Below are 16,153 nucleotides of genomic sequence, written 5' to 3' on the forward strand. Positions count from 1 at the left end.
ATCTTAGCCCATGTAAATAGAAAGATTGGAGGCTGAACAAACAAACATGGCCTAAAGCAAATGCCCCTGTTACTCCAATGTGAACACACACAAAAATGTTTTGATCCTGTTTTGGTTTTCAGAGAAATCCAGCCTTCGTTAAATGTAATTAATATCCATTAAGGCTCTCCCAAATGCTATGCCAATATAAAAACAGTGTTGTCAAATGGACAAAACGTTGCACTTTAAGCTAGGAAGCCTCTGCGGTTGATGTTGCATAATTTTGGGAAATCATGTCCAAAGAATCAGATGTTGGTGTGCATATGTGTGTTTGAGGCCTTCAGAGTGGTGGGTGAACAAAGGTAGGGTGTTTTTGTTTTTGTCAGGAGAGGGGAATGTTCGGATTCCTTTGCTTCTGTGTGACACCATTTCTTTATACCTTTTGTGGGTGTGTGAGGGCCTGGGGGTACAAAACATGGAAATTGGAAGGCGGGCAGCTGGGTGGGTGAAATGTACTCTGAGAAAACCTTCAGTTTTGTGGAGTTTATATCAGTTTGTAATAAAAACTGTCAGTCATTGGGTGTGTCTGTCAGTGCTTGCCTGGCTATATATCCTTTGTTCACACCCCAGGTCACACCTGATAGGCTGGTTCAAACTTCCCTTATGGAGCTAGGTTGGACGGCTCCCACGACCAATCAGATTACTACATTCTAAAGACCTACCTGCCTGTTATTCTAGGATTAAAGCTCCAGATACAACAGTGGGTGACAGCAGGAGCAGCTGCAGAAGGTTGAACAGACCTGGCAAAGCCTCAAAACATGTTGACAGCATCTCTGTGGTTTGCTTCCTTTTTCCTATTGCCTGATGTTTATCAGCAGTATCACTGCAGACACTGCTTCCTGAATCCAGTTTCATTTCTTTCCTTGTTAGGGCGTATGGCAGCCCTAACAAATAGTAATAATAAATAAGTACTGTGCTGGACCTAGACACATCAAAGAAGCATTTCAGTTAAACGCGTTGTAAATTTAAACAGGGAAAACAGGTACAGAAATAAATGGGACCCCACATTGCCATCTGGTGGTACACTGTTATATCGCACATAAAAGTAAAGGTAAAGGACCCCTGATAGTTTGGTGTTTTGTTTTTTAAAAAAATATTTTTATTAACAACTTCAACATACAAACTATCAAAACATATCATATTCAATATTTTCCCCCTTTTTCCCACCCCCGTCTAACCCCCCCAAGACTTCCCTCAGCTCCTCTCTCTGATTTCTCAGCACATATTATTTTCTGCATGTTATAAAATTATACATATCCTTACGTTATCCATCTATCATGTTATCAACCAATAAATTTGTGTATGTTTATTTGAACCCTTCCAAGGAGTCCAGTTCATTTTGTTTTCTTTTTAGATGTGAAAAGCTCCCATTCTTCCTTAAAGTCACAGTTGTCCTTGTCCTGCAGTTTGTATGTCAATTTAGCCAGTTCTGCATAACTCATCAATTTTTCTTGCCACTGTTCTTTCGTTGGGATTTCCTCATTCTTCCATCCTTATGCTATCAAGACTCTTGCCGCTGTTGTGGCATACATAAATTCTTTATTTTTCTTGGCAGGTCTTGTCCTAGAATCCCTAACAGAAATGCTTCTGGTTTTTAACCATTTCTTTCAGTTCATTGTATATCACTTCCCAAAAAATATTCATTTCTCTACATTCCCACCACATATTATAGAAAGTCCCTTCTTTTTCTTTACATTTCCAACATGTGTTTGACCCGGTTTTGTACATTTTTGCTATCTGTACTGGTGTAACATACCATCTATACATCATTTTCATGTAATTTTCTTTGAAAAGAGAACAATATGTAAATTTCAGATTTACTTTCTACAATTTTCCCCAGTCCTCAAATTGTATATTATGTCCTATATCTTGTGTCCACTTGATCATAACCGACTTGACCTCCTCATCTTTTGTTTCCCATTCTAGCAAAATACTATATGCTTTTCTCAACAGCTTCACTACTTCTTCTATCACTTCCTTTTGAAATCTAGAAGTTGTATAACTAAACCCTTTCTTGTTGTCTTCCTTGTACATCTCATGTAGTTGTCTGTAATGTAACCAACTCTGAAAATGGTCTTTTATTTCCTCATAAACTTTTGATTTCCATTTTCCTTCTTGATCGTTCAGCAAATCTCTGTATGTAAGCCATTTCCCCTTTTTACCAAGCGGTTTGAGCAACGAAGCTTCAGTTGGTGATAGCCACCAGGGGGGGTTTTGCTCTAATAGATCCTTATATCTCTCCCACACCCTCATTAATGATCTCCTAATTATATGATTATAAAACCCTTTGTGAACTTTTCCTTTCCCATACCATAAATATGCATGCCATCCAAATCTATTATCATGGCCTTCCAAATCTAATGCCTCTTCCTTTTCTAGTTATCCAGTCAGTCCCTAATCCAGACCAAACACACAGCCTCATAGTACAATTTAAGGTCTGGGAGGGCAAACCCACCTCTTTCTTTTATATCTGTAAGTATCTTATGTTTAATCCTTGGCCTTTTGCCCCCCCCCCCAAACTTAGAAATATCCTTTTGCCATTTTTTGAGGCAGTCATCTTTCACCATTACTGGGACTGTCTGAAAGAGAAAGAGCATTTCTGGCAATACATTCATTTTTATCGTTGCTATTTTTCCTAGTAGGGAGAGGTTCATTCTACTCCATATTTCTAAATTCCTTTTTATCTCAGACCACACTTTTTCACAATCGTCTTTATACACATTTATATTTCTTGCTGTTAACCATATCCCTAAGTATTTTACTTTTTTATGGATTTCTATCTCAATACTTTGCTTCGGCTCCCTTTTCTCTTCTTCATTTTACTAATAGCTTAGTTTTATTTTTATTTAATTTAAATCCTGCCACTTCCCCAAATTCTTGAATCTTTTCTATCATTCTAGGAAGAGAATTTTTTGGATCCTCCACCGTAATTACTAAGTCATCAGCATATGCTTTCAATTTAAATTCACTTTTTCCAGTTTTTACACCTATAATCTCTTTATCTGCTCTTATATTATATTTCTTGCAAGTACTTCCAGAACCAGAATGAACAACAGTGGTGACGGCGGGCATCCTTGTCTAGTTCCTTTTTGCATCTTGTGCTCCTCTGTTATCACCTGATTTACAATTAGCTTGGCCTCTTGTTCTGAATATATTGCTTCTATTCCTTTAAAAAATTTAGATCCACAATTAATTTCTTCAAGCAATTTTTTCATGAAATCCCAATAAACATTATCAAAAGCTTTTTCAGCATCTATAAATATCATTGCTGCTTTCTTTTCATTTTTTACCTCCAGGTATTCTATTACATTCAAAATATTTCTTATATTCTCTTTCATTTGTCTACCTGGAAGCAATCCTACCTGATCTTGATGTATATACTCCCTTAATATTTTTAATCTCATTCATCAGATCTTTGAATGGATTTACCAGTTGTTACTTAATTTTTTATAATATTTTGCCATTAATCCATCTGAGGACACCTGACAGTTAAGTCTAGTCACAAACGACTCTGGGGTTGTGGTGCTCATCTCGCTTTACTGAACGAGGGAGCCGATGTTTGTCCACAGACAGTTTTTCCAGGTCATGTGCCCAGCATGACTAAGCCACTTCCGGTGAAACCAGAGCAGCATACATAAATGCTGTTTATCTTCCTGCCAGAACGGTACCTATTTATCTACTTGCACTTTGACTTGCTTTTGAACTGCTTGGTTGGCAGGAGCTGGGAATGAGCAATGGGAGTTCACCCTGTCGCAGGGATTCGAACTGCCAACCTTCTGATTGGCAAGCCCTAGGCTCAGTGGGCCCTAGGCCAACAGTGCCACTCGCTTTGCACATACAACACATATAAATCACTTGTTTTTCACCAGTCTAGCTGAATCCCCTGATTAGGATCATAAGATCTAAGTTGTTCATGTCTGTGAAATTCTCTCCATCTGTTGAAGTGAATCTTCAGCCTGCTCACCCCTTGCTAATTAATTGCGGATATTCTGGAAATAAACATGCTGAACTACCACTATCAGATCTAATCTGGACCTCTTCTACCATCACCTTGTAAGCGTCCAGTCACAGTCATTATAGTCAGGTTCCCAGTCAGCCTTCATAATAGCTCTATACTGGTTTCATTAGTATGAGCATTTGAGTCTCAGCTCATTCCATGTACTCAAGACCTTTTCCTTTATTTTCCAGGTTTTAAATTGTAAGTGTGTGGAGAGGTACTGTGTTATAAATTTGTAAACTGCACTGGTAGTGGGTTCCAAATACTTTAATAAATAAACAAACATTTTGCCTAGAATCCCACTGACTTCAGCTCCGTAAACCTAGTGGGGAATGGGAGAAATCACAAAACTGCACAAAAATTGGGTGGTATTCTGAAGCTGAGGCTCCGATACTTTGGCTCCTCATGAGAAGAGAAGACTCCTTGGAAAAGACCCTGATGTTGGGAAAGATTGAGAGCACAAGGAGGAGGGGATGGCAGAGGACGAGATGGTTGGACAGTGTTCTTGAAGCTACGAACATAAGTTTGACCAAACTGCGGGAGGCAGTGGAAGACAGGAGTGCCTGGCGTGCTGTGGTCCATGGGGTCATGAAGAGTCGGACACGACTAAACAACAAACATTCTTTTGAATGTCTGAATAGGGCTTTGAATGGCTAAACAGTAGTGCTGAAATAAAAGCTGACTTTGATTAAAAGGGTGTGGCTCCAGAGTCCCTAAAAGTGATTATGCTAATAAAATGAAGCAGATATACTATTGTTTGTATTAGGTTGTTGTGGAGTTAAGACAATGGTCCATCCTCTATTTAAACCACGTCCCTCCAGATCTAAAATGGTACTATATATTAAATAGGCTGCAACCCTGTGCATGCTTATTAAATTTCTGGGGAAAGGTGCATAGGTTTCACTGTTAAGTTCCTTTTTAGACTGCTTTGTTTTCATCCTTCCCATCCTTTCAAATCCCAATTAAACAGGCATAGTTTTCTCAATCCAAACTGAAGTTCTTATCAAGGTCACAGGTTTCCTTTTTAAATGCAGATTTATTTATTTATTGGTCTTCTTGAACTAAAAGTTGACTTGATAGCTTTTTAAAAGCTACAACTGTCTCCATTGAAGCATGCCAAGGGTACGGTAGCTATTCTGAGTATCATCTGAGCTTAGCTGCAGAGCAGGGTGGGTGAGGGAAATGACAATGTTAGACTGACTAAGCACCATGCATGAAGCTATCTTCACAGCCAAAGGTCTGTCTTTCTCATTTTCACGCATCTGCCTCAGAAATTAAACCAGTGCATTTTTTTCCTAAACGCAGCTAAATACAATCTTCAACAGAGCTTGAAATTAAGTTTGTGCAAAGGATTGTGGATATCTGAAGGAGGTATCAGCATTCCTCCCCCACATATATTCTTGAAATATAATTTCTCTTTGAATCAGTCTTGAAGTAGATGAGAGAATCGGCAACAACAAAAATACATCATACCATTTAATAACTTAAGATGCATTGCATTGTCTCTTTTTGTCTTCTTATTGATTTCCCGATTACACCTCCACCCTTGGATCTGTGAATCCGTATTTGCCTTCATTACCCAGTCCTGGCTTTTCCGTCCTCGTGTGCCAAACCAAGACCTACGGAGAGAATGTGCACCTTATTAGGATGTCATGGCTGAACCTGAAGGCAAATATTGGCAAATATGCATGGCAGCCACCCATGAAGCCTCTGGAACATATACATCTGAACAGAACTATACTGTCTGAAGAGAAGAATCTCTGGAACATGTATACATCGATAGGAGTTGCAAGCCTTGTTGGAAGGGCATGTTGATACTGCTCTTTCTATTAATGAATTAATGAATTAAATGTATATTCTGCCCTTTGTCACAAGATCTCTGGGTGGTTCACAGAATAAAGTATGAGATAAAAACACCAAGTAAATAATTAAAACAAAACACAAAACAAAGCAAAAACCTTCCCTTTTAAAAGATGAAACAAACAAAAACAACAACACCCCAATTAAATAACAATCACTCCTACTAATGTGGGATTCATCTGAGTTGAGGTAATTTTAATCTGTTTTAGTTTTTTAACTGTGTACTTAAATTAGGCTTGTAATTTTATTTTATTGCTTATCATTCTGTAAACTGCTTTGAGGTGGGTTTTTATTTTATTTTTTTACAATCAAGCAGAATATGAAACAAACCAACGAACAATTCCATGAGCACTGACCCCTTTGTAACCAAACAACCCCCATATTTGCACAAGAGGGAGCGGGAACGGAGGGCTTGGCGGAACCCCAGTGTTTGGGAACAACCCAAATGAAGACTAAGCACGCTCTGTAGCCACAGAATGTTGAGCCATAAGACATTTCCTAAAATATCGTAAAACTTTAATGTTCATTGCAGTCAGATGCTAAAACATGCTGGAAACACTCAGCAGTGGGTGCCTACCCAGTGGCAGACCTTGGTGTCTCAAATTTCAGTGGCACCCCTGTGGGTGACGCCAAAATCCAGTCCTCTCCCCCCCCCCCCGCCTTCCGTTGGATGTCATAGTTACGGCACCATCTGCGGTACCCCAGAAGCTCTGTGCCCAATGCAACACAACTGGACGCTCTCCCCCAAATCCACCTTTGGCCTACATAATCTCAAATGAGAGGCACCTTCCATGGTGGAAGTGGATGGCGGGGTGTGTGGGAAGGCTGTTGCACAAACATTTTGGCCATGCTAACCTTTGTGCAGTTGGCGGCTCTGGGCTCCAGTTCATCCATCGTAACCAGATCCTTCAGCAGGCTAGTTTCTTGGTAACCTCCTTTCACTCCGTTCAGCTTGAAAGTGGCCTGAGGCTTCTCCAGGATCAGTCTGAGGCTGACGGCAAAGCCAGCCATGTCGATGGCAAAGGGCCGGTTAGGGTCGTATGCGACCTTCCAGCCCACCACTTTGCCTGCCGGGCTCAGCTTTAGGGACTCGTACCTGAGGCCCCCAGCAAAGGCGACTGGCCAGACGGACACCTTCTTTGTGTAGCGCATCTGCTTGTCAGAAAGAAAACAAAATTGTGATGGCCGTTCCTCTGAGAATTCCTCAAGTGTTCCACTTTGATGCCTCCGACTTCCCTTCTATGCACCCACCTTCTGAAAAGCCCGACAGGTTAATGGGCACAGCAATAGCGTTGTAAAAAATGGTAGCACAAACAGCACAATCCTAACCATGTCTACTTGGAAATAAATCCCATTGAATCCAATGAGGGTATGCACCCAAGGCTAGGACAAGTGCTCTACCACTGAGCTCCAGCACCTCTCCTTTGTCATCGGCTTGGCACCTCTTCCTATCCACCCCAATAACACTGTCCACTATGGCTAGGCAATGCACTCAACCAATGTGCCTCAATCATGGATCCCAAAGATGAAACCACCCTAAACTCGAGTCTCATACCTCTTCAAAGATCTCTAGGCTGTAGGTGTTGTCATCATCAGCAAAGTAGACCACACCCTCTGGTGGTGGTGTGGTGTTGAAATTCTCCCTCAACCAATGCAGTCCAAGATTCCTCTGCAACGTGCCCCTTGCTTTTTGAGATGGGAACCAGAAAGGGTTCTTCAGACTCTTAGGAGTCTCAACGTTCAGGTGCGTAAAATTGATCCCTATCTTCTCCAGCAGATTGGATACTAGGTTGGTCCTTCTGGGAGCATCTTCCACCACCACCCAGTGGAGGTTCTGCACGTGGAGGAAAGTATTGGCCAGACGGGTCAGCTCAGCCTTCTGCACTGGCCGGCTGTAGGTAGGGGTGATCACAAAGATGGCAGGCAGAGCCTCTGACCATGGGGGATGCCTGGAGTACACATAGCTCTCGATTACTTTTGGAGCTGCCCCAACAGCCGGCTGCTGAGCACATGATGAGAGTCCATTCTCCCTCGTGAGTGGTGTGTTATTATTGAAGAGAGATTTGGCCTTCACGTTTTCATCTGTTTCCTCTAAGGCAAGCCGAATAGAGAGAATAAATCATAAAACACCCACTGCAGTGCCACCAAGACCTTCATCACATTCACATTTGTATTTTAATTATCCCCGAGCACTGTAATTGCAATGGGGTAAAAAGAAGCTCTTTGTAAGGCTGGGCTTGGTGCACTTACTTCTCAGAAGGTTGAGGTAGTGGGTAGTTGGGTACTGATGCAACAGGGTAAGAAGAAGCCCCCATGGCAACACAATCAGAAGTGTAGTGAGTAGGTTACGTCTCCTCAGCATGCTGCAGAGATGTCCCACTGCCTGGGCATCTCCCTACATTTCAGAACAAAGTAGCGGGGCGAGTTATGAAAGTGTATGGATAAATATAATGATACCTGGAACGCACTTGTAAAATTATAATGACTTGTTAATAATTATATACTGGTCGGAATAACAGCATTACTTATATACATAAATATCATATTGTATTACAGTCCCCCCCCCCCATTTATTATTTCATTTGCATTTTCAAAAACAGGAACAGGGAGCATACTTAGCCCCTTCCCTCTCCCTGTTCCAAATACAACATGTATACATATACCATATGACTTCCCTTCCACCCTTATCCTGGTTCCTTTGCTTTTCTACTACTCTGCGTAATCCACATCTTTTTAATCATCCAATTTGTTATCTATTAAACACTCTATTTCAACTCTGCTAGATTTACTAAAGTCCTGCTAAGCTATGTATTCGTTTATACTGGTTCTTAAAATATTCAAGAAACATTATCCATTCCTCTTTTTTTACTTATCTTCGTTTTCTCTTATCCTGTACACCAGACCAGCCAGTTTGGCATACTGAAACATTTTACACATTTGGAAATTCATGACAAAACTGCTAGAACAAATTAGAAGTGGTTCTAAATTTCTAAAAGGAATAGCAGCGATTTACTCAGAACAAAAAGCAAAATTAATTATAAATCAGGTGAAAATGGATGACTGTAAGATCCTCAAAGGAACGAGACACGGATGCCCATTTTCACCATTATTGTTCGTCCTGGTACTGGAAGTACTTGCCAGAAACATAAGAGCAGACAAAGAGATTATAGGTGTAAAAACTGGGAAAAGCGAATTTAAGTTAAAAGCATATGCAGATGATTTAGTGGTAGCAGTGGAAGAACCTAAAACTTCACTCCCCAAAGTAATAGAAAAAAATTGGGGAAGTGGCAGGATTCAAGTTAAACAGGAATAAAACAAAATTATTAGTTAAAAATATGAAGGATGAGGGGAAAAACAGAGTTAGAACAAGATATTGAGATTGAAGTCCAGAAAAAGATCAAGTATTTAGGGATTTGGTTAAGATCAAGAAATATAAACCTATTTAAAAATAATTATGAAAAAATCTGGCTTGAGGTAAAAAGAAATTTAGAAATATGGAGCAGAATGAATCTCTCATTGTTAGGCAAGATATAGGAGATTAAAATGAATGTGTTGCCAAAAATGCTATTTCTTTTCCAATCAATACCAGTCATCCTGAAAGATGAATGCTTTAAAAAATGGCAGAAAGAGATTTCAAAATTTAGGGGGGGGGGGCAAAAGGCCAAGGATAAAACATAAAATACTTACAGAACAGACACAAAATATAGAGGTGGGTTTGCCCACCCAGACCTCAAATTGTACTATGAATCTGCTTGTCTAGTATGGATCAGGGACTGGATGAGGTTGGATAAGCAAGAGGCATTAGAATTAGAAGGACACGATAACAGATTTGGCTGGCACCCATATTTATGGTATGGGAAAGGAAAGGTTCACAGAAGTTTTTATAATCCTATAATTAGGAAATCACTAATGAGAGTATGAGAGAGATATAAAGACTTACTGGAACAAAAGACCCCTTGGTGGCTTTCACCACATGAAGCATTACTGCTCAAACTTGGAAAGAAAGGAAAATGGTTCACATATGTTGATTTATTAAAGGACCATGATGGAAAATGGAAGTTAAGAGATTATGACGAGATCAAATATCATTTTCAGAGTTGGTTGCACTGTCAACAATTATACGAAACATATAAAGAAGACAGTAAGAAAGGATTTAGCTATACAAGATCTAGGTTTCAGATCGAAGTGATTGAAGGGAAAGTGAAATTACTGAAGGCTGCATACAGTATACTGCTAGAATGGGAGGCGAAAGATGAAGAGGTAAAATCAGTCATGATCAAATGGGCACAAGATGTAGGTCACAACATTATGATGGAAGATTGGGAAAGGTTATGGAAAATTGATCTAAAATTTACACATTGTTCTTTGCTGAGGGAGAATTATATGAAGATGATGTATAGATGGTATATGACACCAGTGCAGTTAGGGGAAACTAGCTCAAATATATCTTGGAAGTGTAAGGAGAAGGAGGGGACTTTTTATCATATTTGGTGGGATTGTAATGTAATAAAAAAATTTTGGGAAATGATATGCAACAAATTGAAGAAAATGTTCCACCTAACATTTGTCAAAAAACCTTTAACATTTTTGTTAGGGATTGTAGATTGTAGGGAAAGACCGGTCAAAGAAGTTGAAAAATATGTTTATGTATGCGACAACGGTGGCAAGAGTCTTAATAGCACAAGGATGGAAGACTGAGGAAACTCCGACTAAAGAAGTATGGCAAGAGAAATTGATGGACTATGCAGAATTGGCAAAATTGACACATAAACTACGGGACAAGGATAACTGTCCCTTTAAAGATGAATGGGAACCTTTTACAAAGTACTTAAAGACGCAACAAAGTGAATTGGACTGCTTGGCAGGTTTTGAATAAATACTCACAAACTTTTTATTGATAACAAACAGTTAGACAAATTAAGGATCTATACAAATTTGTAACATGCAGAGAATAGCATTTATAGAGAAACCAGAGACTGGAACTGAGGGAAGTTGGGGGTGTTAGTTTTATGGGAGGGAGGGGGAGGGGGGAAATGGGGGGAATTAAGGATGATATGTTTTAAAATAATATGTTTTGTTTAAATTCTTAATAAAAAATCTATTAAAAAAAGAGAAAAATTTTACACAGCCGTTCTTCCTTAGTGGGTACTATACTTGTTCTCCACCTTTGTGCCAATAAGGTTCTAGCTGCGGCAGTGGTGTATAGTAATAAACTCCTTTGTTTTTTGTGGACCTCTGTTGTTTCTATCCCCAAGAGGAAAATCACAGGTGCGGAAAGTTTTTAAAATAATCTTTAAAAAAATTCATTATATATAGTTTCTCAATATTCCTTAATTACTTTACAGGACCACCACATGTGGAAAAAATCTCTCATTTTCATTACACTTCCAACATTTACCTTTTTTTTTTTTTTTTTTTTAAAAAGACATTTTCACCAATCTTGTGGTGTTAAATACCATCTGTGGGTCATTTTCATCATATTTCCTTTTATTGCAAAACATGTTGTGAATTTCATATTTATTTTCCACAACTTTCTCCATAATTCATAATCCGTATTGTGACCCACACCTTGTGCCCACTTAATCATGCTCGATTTCACAAATTCATATTTAGTTGTATTGTACAATTGTATTGCATTACAGTTTAAAGCACATTTTGTTTTCATTTTTTCATTTCTTTCACTTTATTTGTCCACTGAAAATTTTATCTCATATCCCTGACAACATGCTCTGCTTGCTGCAAGTACAGATATATCCCCACATACCTGGTTTTCTCTTCTCCTTAGTGAAGACATATTCCTGAGATCATTCTTTCTAGATTTTTCAGTAGCGAATGATTCTTTACTCTTTACAGCTAAGGTGTATACGTTTAATGATTGTATTGCTGCCTGCATATGTGAAACCTTGAAGACTGAAGGCTATATACTTTATATGTCTCATTTCCATGTAATAAACCAATCTTTATTTACATTAGGGTGTACAAAGGTCTTTATGGGCATCAGGGTGAAAGGTGTACACCATTTTAAATGGAGGCATGTACTGACTCCATGCAAAATATTCCTGTCCTCTCAGAGCTGTATGCTGAAGACGCATGTGTGGTAGGCGTGTATGTGGGTTCAGACATACACCTTGTAACAGTGTAAAATGAGACGAAAGTTTCAGTCCAATTCTTCATAGAGTTTGCTTCTGCAAAGTGACTCTTATCCTGCACATAATTTCTTCATTTGCCCCTTGAAATAGTAAGCTCTTACATATGTAGTCAGACAAATGTAAAAAGAAAAACCTGAATATTGTATATGATTTTTACTTGCAAGAGAATTCACATTATGGTAAGGGTTGTGTAGACTTGGCTGGATTCCATCCGTTGGCCAAAGAAGAAGTAGTTGCAATGAATTTGTTTTCTTGCCAGAAAGAACAATCTGCTCCAATTGTCAGTTACCCTAGGATTGCAGAACTGAAGGGGAACTTCACTGGATTTTCCTAGGAGGATACACTCTATTGTGCTCGTAACTCTCTCTCTATATATAAAAAGATATTATGTAGTGTCCTTGCATACTGAAGACACACCTCTTTACCCTTACCTTTGACACATGAGATATATTGATTGTATTTGTTTTAAACTGATTTTTAATATCAAAATTTTAAATTGCAACTGTAACCTGCCCTGGAACTTTGTGGTAAAGGGCAGGTAAGAAATCAAATCATCCCCATCACTCATTCTCAGTAGCATTCTTTTTGGGGGATGCTACAGTGGGTAGATATTTCCTATCAATTGGATCTTATTTCTGCATTTAGTCTTAGAAAATTTCAGAATGAAATGTCTATGTGAAATTTCCTTCATCCAGATCTATTCCCAGCCAACCTGTCATCAGTACAGAGTTATGTATCCACAGGGAATTCTTGTTCCTCCTGCTAAAGCATAGGAAGCAGATTCAATGGAGCAAAGAGCAATGCAACAGAGACCTACTTAATTCTACTTGAGTAGAAACCAGTCTTTCTGCCATAGAAAGATCCTTGACAACTTATCCTGCATCCTGGAGTAATAAATGTTAACCATGATAATGAGCCTAAAAAGACGAGCGGGAGCTTGTAACACAACAAGCAAGCTAGTTTCCTCCCCTCTCCAACATTTCCAGTAGCTCACAATAGCAATGTCAAGGTATTGTCAGTTATTGCTTGCGCAGATGCGTAAACAAGCCCAGAGAAATGATTTGTTCGGAACCATATGGCTACGCAACGCATAGCTTGGAACAAAAAAGCATATGGTGCATGGACCTTTCCAGACAAAGATTAAAATGAGTTTTATTTTTAGCGCTTTATTAGCACGAGCCGTGATCCAGCACCAGTGATATAACTCATATCCTGCCCTTATGTAATGTTTCAGCTTGGGGGCATAACAACATCTCTGCAACGGAATGAGCTCCATATGGAACAATGTTTTGAGATCTGAGCAACATCTGTGCATGCTAAAAGAAACATCTGGAAAGTCCCTCTGCTTCTCCCCACACAACAAGGCCTTCTGGTGAAATGAACTCTTCGTAAGCAGGAGTCTCGACTGTCTTCTCTGCTCCCCGCAATTGACTGATGGTTAAAAGCAGAGATACGGTAAGGAAACCATATAGTAAGGACAGAAAGCAGATAGGGAGAAGGAGGAAGCCTTGTCAACCATGCAGGGCCCAAGATATTTAATGAAACAAACCCTGCTTTACACAGATAAGGTGGTGAATGTGTTCCCCGACTGTGACGCTTCAAACAGCAGGTGGAAGATCACTTAGATGAATGCTTCTGAAATGAAAAAAAGATTCCCAGGACGTTCAAAACTCTTGTATTGTCGGAGTAGAAGGGAAGCTGGGTTGGACTCTCACATTTAGTTTTCTACGTGTGGGGATTTTCCATGTGGAAAAACATCAGATCATGCAAATGCTCCTCATCTCCTGCACACACCCTGAAGCAGAGAAGTCCAGGAACACTTTTTATGTCTTATTTTGCTGTTTGTGTGAACTAAGCAAATATCAAGGTAATCGAAGAGTGCTATAGTTCAGTAAGGAGGGTTGCTGTGCAACCACAAACTCACTTTTAGCTCCCAACCCCTGCAAAAAATAAAATAAAATATTTTGACAAGGTCTGTGAGCTTTCAGGTCTTATGGACTTTTATTGAGCTTCCAGAGATAACCACTTTGTGGTTCCTTTGACCCCTATTTTTTTCTCATTCCCCATGAGCCTGTTAGCAGCTAGGCATGCACTGCAACACTTTGTTGCAAGTTCCCATTTGCTGCTGCTGTTTGTGAGACCCAATTCATTACACTAGTGGGGAAGAATGGAGGAAAACGCTTTCTTGCTTTCAGATGACCGACTTTTGGGTGACCACAACATTGCCTTGATATAAAATGTACAGGGTTGCAGTTGGATGCTAACTTCTTGTGCACTTCTATATCACTGTGATATATGACCCCTCAAATTGAGCTATTAGTGAATCTACAATCAGTTAAAAACAAAACACAAATTCCTCTCACCATTGACATATATCTAAGTAATCAATTCTCCTCCTTTAGAAAAGGTATCCAAAATATTTGTGGCATTTTCACCTATATCAAATATGTTATGCCAGGCATAGGCAAACTCAGCCCTCCAGATGTTTTGGGACTACAACTCCCATCATCCCTGACCACTGGTCCTGTTAGCTAGGGATGATGGGGGTTGTAGTCCCAAAACATTTGGAGGGCTGAGTTTGCCTATGCCTTTGTTATGCCCATATGAATGTGCTCCTTGAAATTGTTTTCCTAAAACATCATTTGCACCTGTGATTGTATGACAATGGGTTTGCTGGAATGGCTTTCATATAATGTCTTCTGGCTTCAGAGGTACCCATGAACATCCGGTATATAAAGCCATTGTCTCTGTAGCACCATCTGTTTCGGTTTTGATATTTAGGAGTAAGATTGACAGAGCAAGAACTGAATTTGTTATTCATGAAGAGTCTTTGAATTTACAAATGTATGCATGATTGGAAGTGGATTCCTTTTTTTCTACTTTCTCCCCATGAATACACATATTTTCACAAGCAGCTCTGCGAGATTGGATATCCATTTTGCAATATGGGATTTATTTTTTGATATTTGTGTACATTGTGTCTTAACGTTTTCAAGCTGGCCTCATCACTTTTCAGTATTTTACAATGCTCAGAATCTATTTTAGTTTCTTTTCCATAGTTTGTTATAAACCTTTTTAAGCATAGCCACCTTGAGGCCTTGTGGTTGGGTATATTGACAGAATATTTTATTGGGCATGGTGGGGGAAGACTGCTAAAACCCTTTTCTGCCTGTGCCATTTACTACATCAGTGCTACAGGTTGATCACATAAAGAGCCCAACTTCCAATGGCTTTCAACTTTTCCCTTTTTAAAAAGGACATTCCCTTATTCCGAATAGGATTCCTCGCAAGAAAAGGGGAAAGTTGACAACTATGGCTATAATTCTGTAAATATGAAACCAGTGCCACTGGTTTGTGAAAAGAATGCATGGAAACTGTGCAACTTCCACACTGGAGTTGTTTCCTGATGGGATTCAGTCAAGTACTGGCAAATTTAGGTTGTGCAATTAAATATTTGGTGCTCTTCTGTGACAAACCTTTTAAAAAGAGAGAGAGAAATACATTTGTGGTAACAAAAGCGACTGGAAAGTGTGAGATAACGAAGCAACATCATATACTCTCCCTGAAAACAAATCAGAATGGATCCTCAATAAACAGCCAGCAGCTGGGTCCAATCCCTCCTGGCTTCTCCTCAGACCACACTCTCCAGCCCCATCCCACTTGGCTGTCCATCAATCCCACCCAGGAGCACTAGGGAGGGGTGTGTGTGTGAGAGTGAGTGAGTGAGTGTGTGAGTGAGACACTGCCAGTTAGTGGCAGCTCCCTCAAACCGCTGGGAAGGGACCACTGGTTCGCTGCCGCAATCCCCCCTTCCCTCCCCACCCGGCTTCTCCTTCTTCACATACGCTCCTCCTCTTCCTTGGTTGCCAGGTGAAGCAGGTCTGAAAGGGGAGGGACCGGCCCATGGACCAGCCAGGCCTAGAGCCAAGCCCGGAGGAGCCGCTGCTGCCAAGGAAGGCCTGTGGAAATACAAACGTAGTGCAAAGGTGCAGTGGCCGTCGCCAGAGCCACAGCTGGGCTGAGGGTCTCTTGCTGGAGGGCACTGAGGGAGGAGCAGCCGGATGCTGCCGCCGCCGCTGCCCAGAACCTGAGGTGACGCCTCTTTCCT

General features: G+C 40.1%; 1 protein-coding gene across 2 annotated transcripts; it reads right to left on the reverse strand.

Annotated features, from left to right (window-relative positions):
* Window positions 1-1,408: 1,408 nt before the first annotated feature.
* Window positions 1,409-8,530, reverse strand: LOC310675979 (galactosylgalactosylxylosylprotein 3-beta-glucuronosyltransferase 1-like). 2 transcript variants are annotated; one of them, XR_014510335.1, is made up of 5 exons: window positions 8,147-8,530; window positions 7,452-7,987; window positions 6,752-7,048; window positions 5,510-5,655; window positions 1,409-1,555 (listed from the first exon to the last, which is right to left on the reverse strand). XR_014510335.1 is itself a non-coding variant. In XM_083437221.1 (4 exons), the coding sequence occupies exons 1-4, from the start codon at window positions 8,256-8,258 to the stop codon at window positions 5,569-5,571; spliced, it is 1,032 nt and encodes a 343-aa protein (XP_083293347.1). In that variant the 5' UTR covers window positions 8,259-8,530; the 3' UTR covers window positions 4,645-5,568. The 2 variants fall into 2 exon arrangements, 1 of the variants encoding a protein (XP_083293347.1); XM_083437221.1 differs by lacking the exon at window positions 1,409-1,555 and having other exon boundaries at window positions 4,645-5,655.
* Window positions 8,531-16,153: the final 7,623 nt, after the last annotated feature.

The sequence above is a fragment of the Podarcis tiliguerta genome (assembly GCF_965153285.1).
Source record: "Podarcis tiliguerta genome assembly, chromosome: 4".
Classification (NCBI taxonomy): domain Eukaryota; kingdom Metazoa; phylum Chordata; class Lepidosauria; order Squamata; family Lacertidae; genus Podarcis; species Podarcis tiliguerta.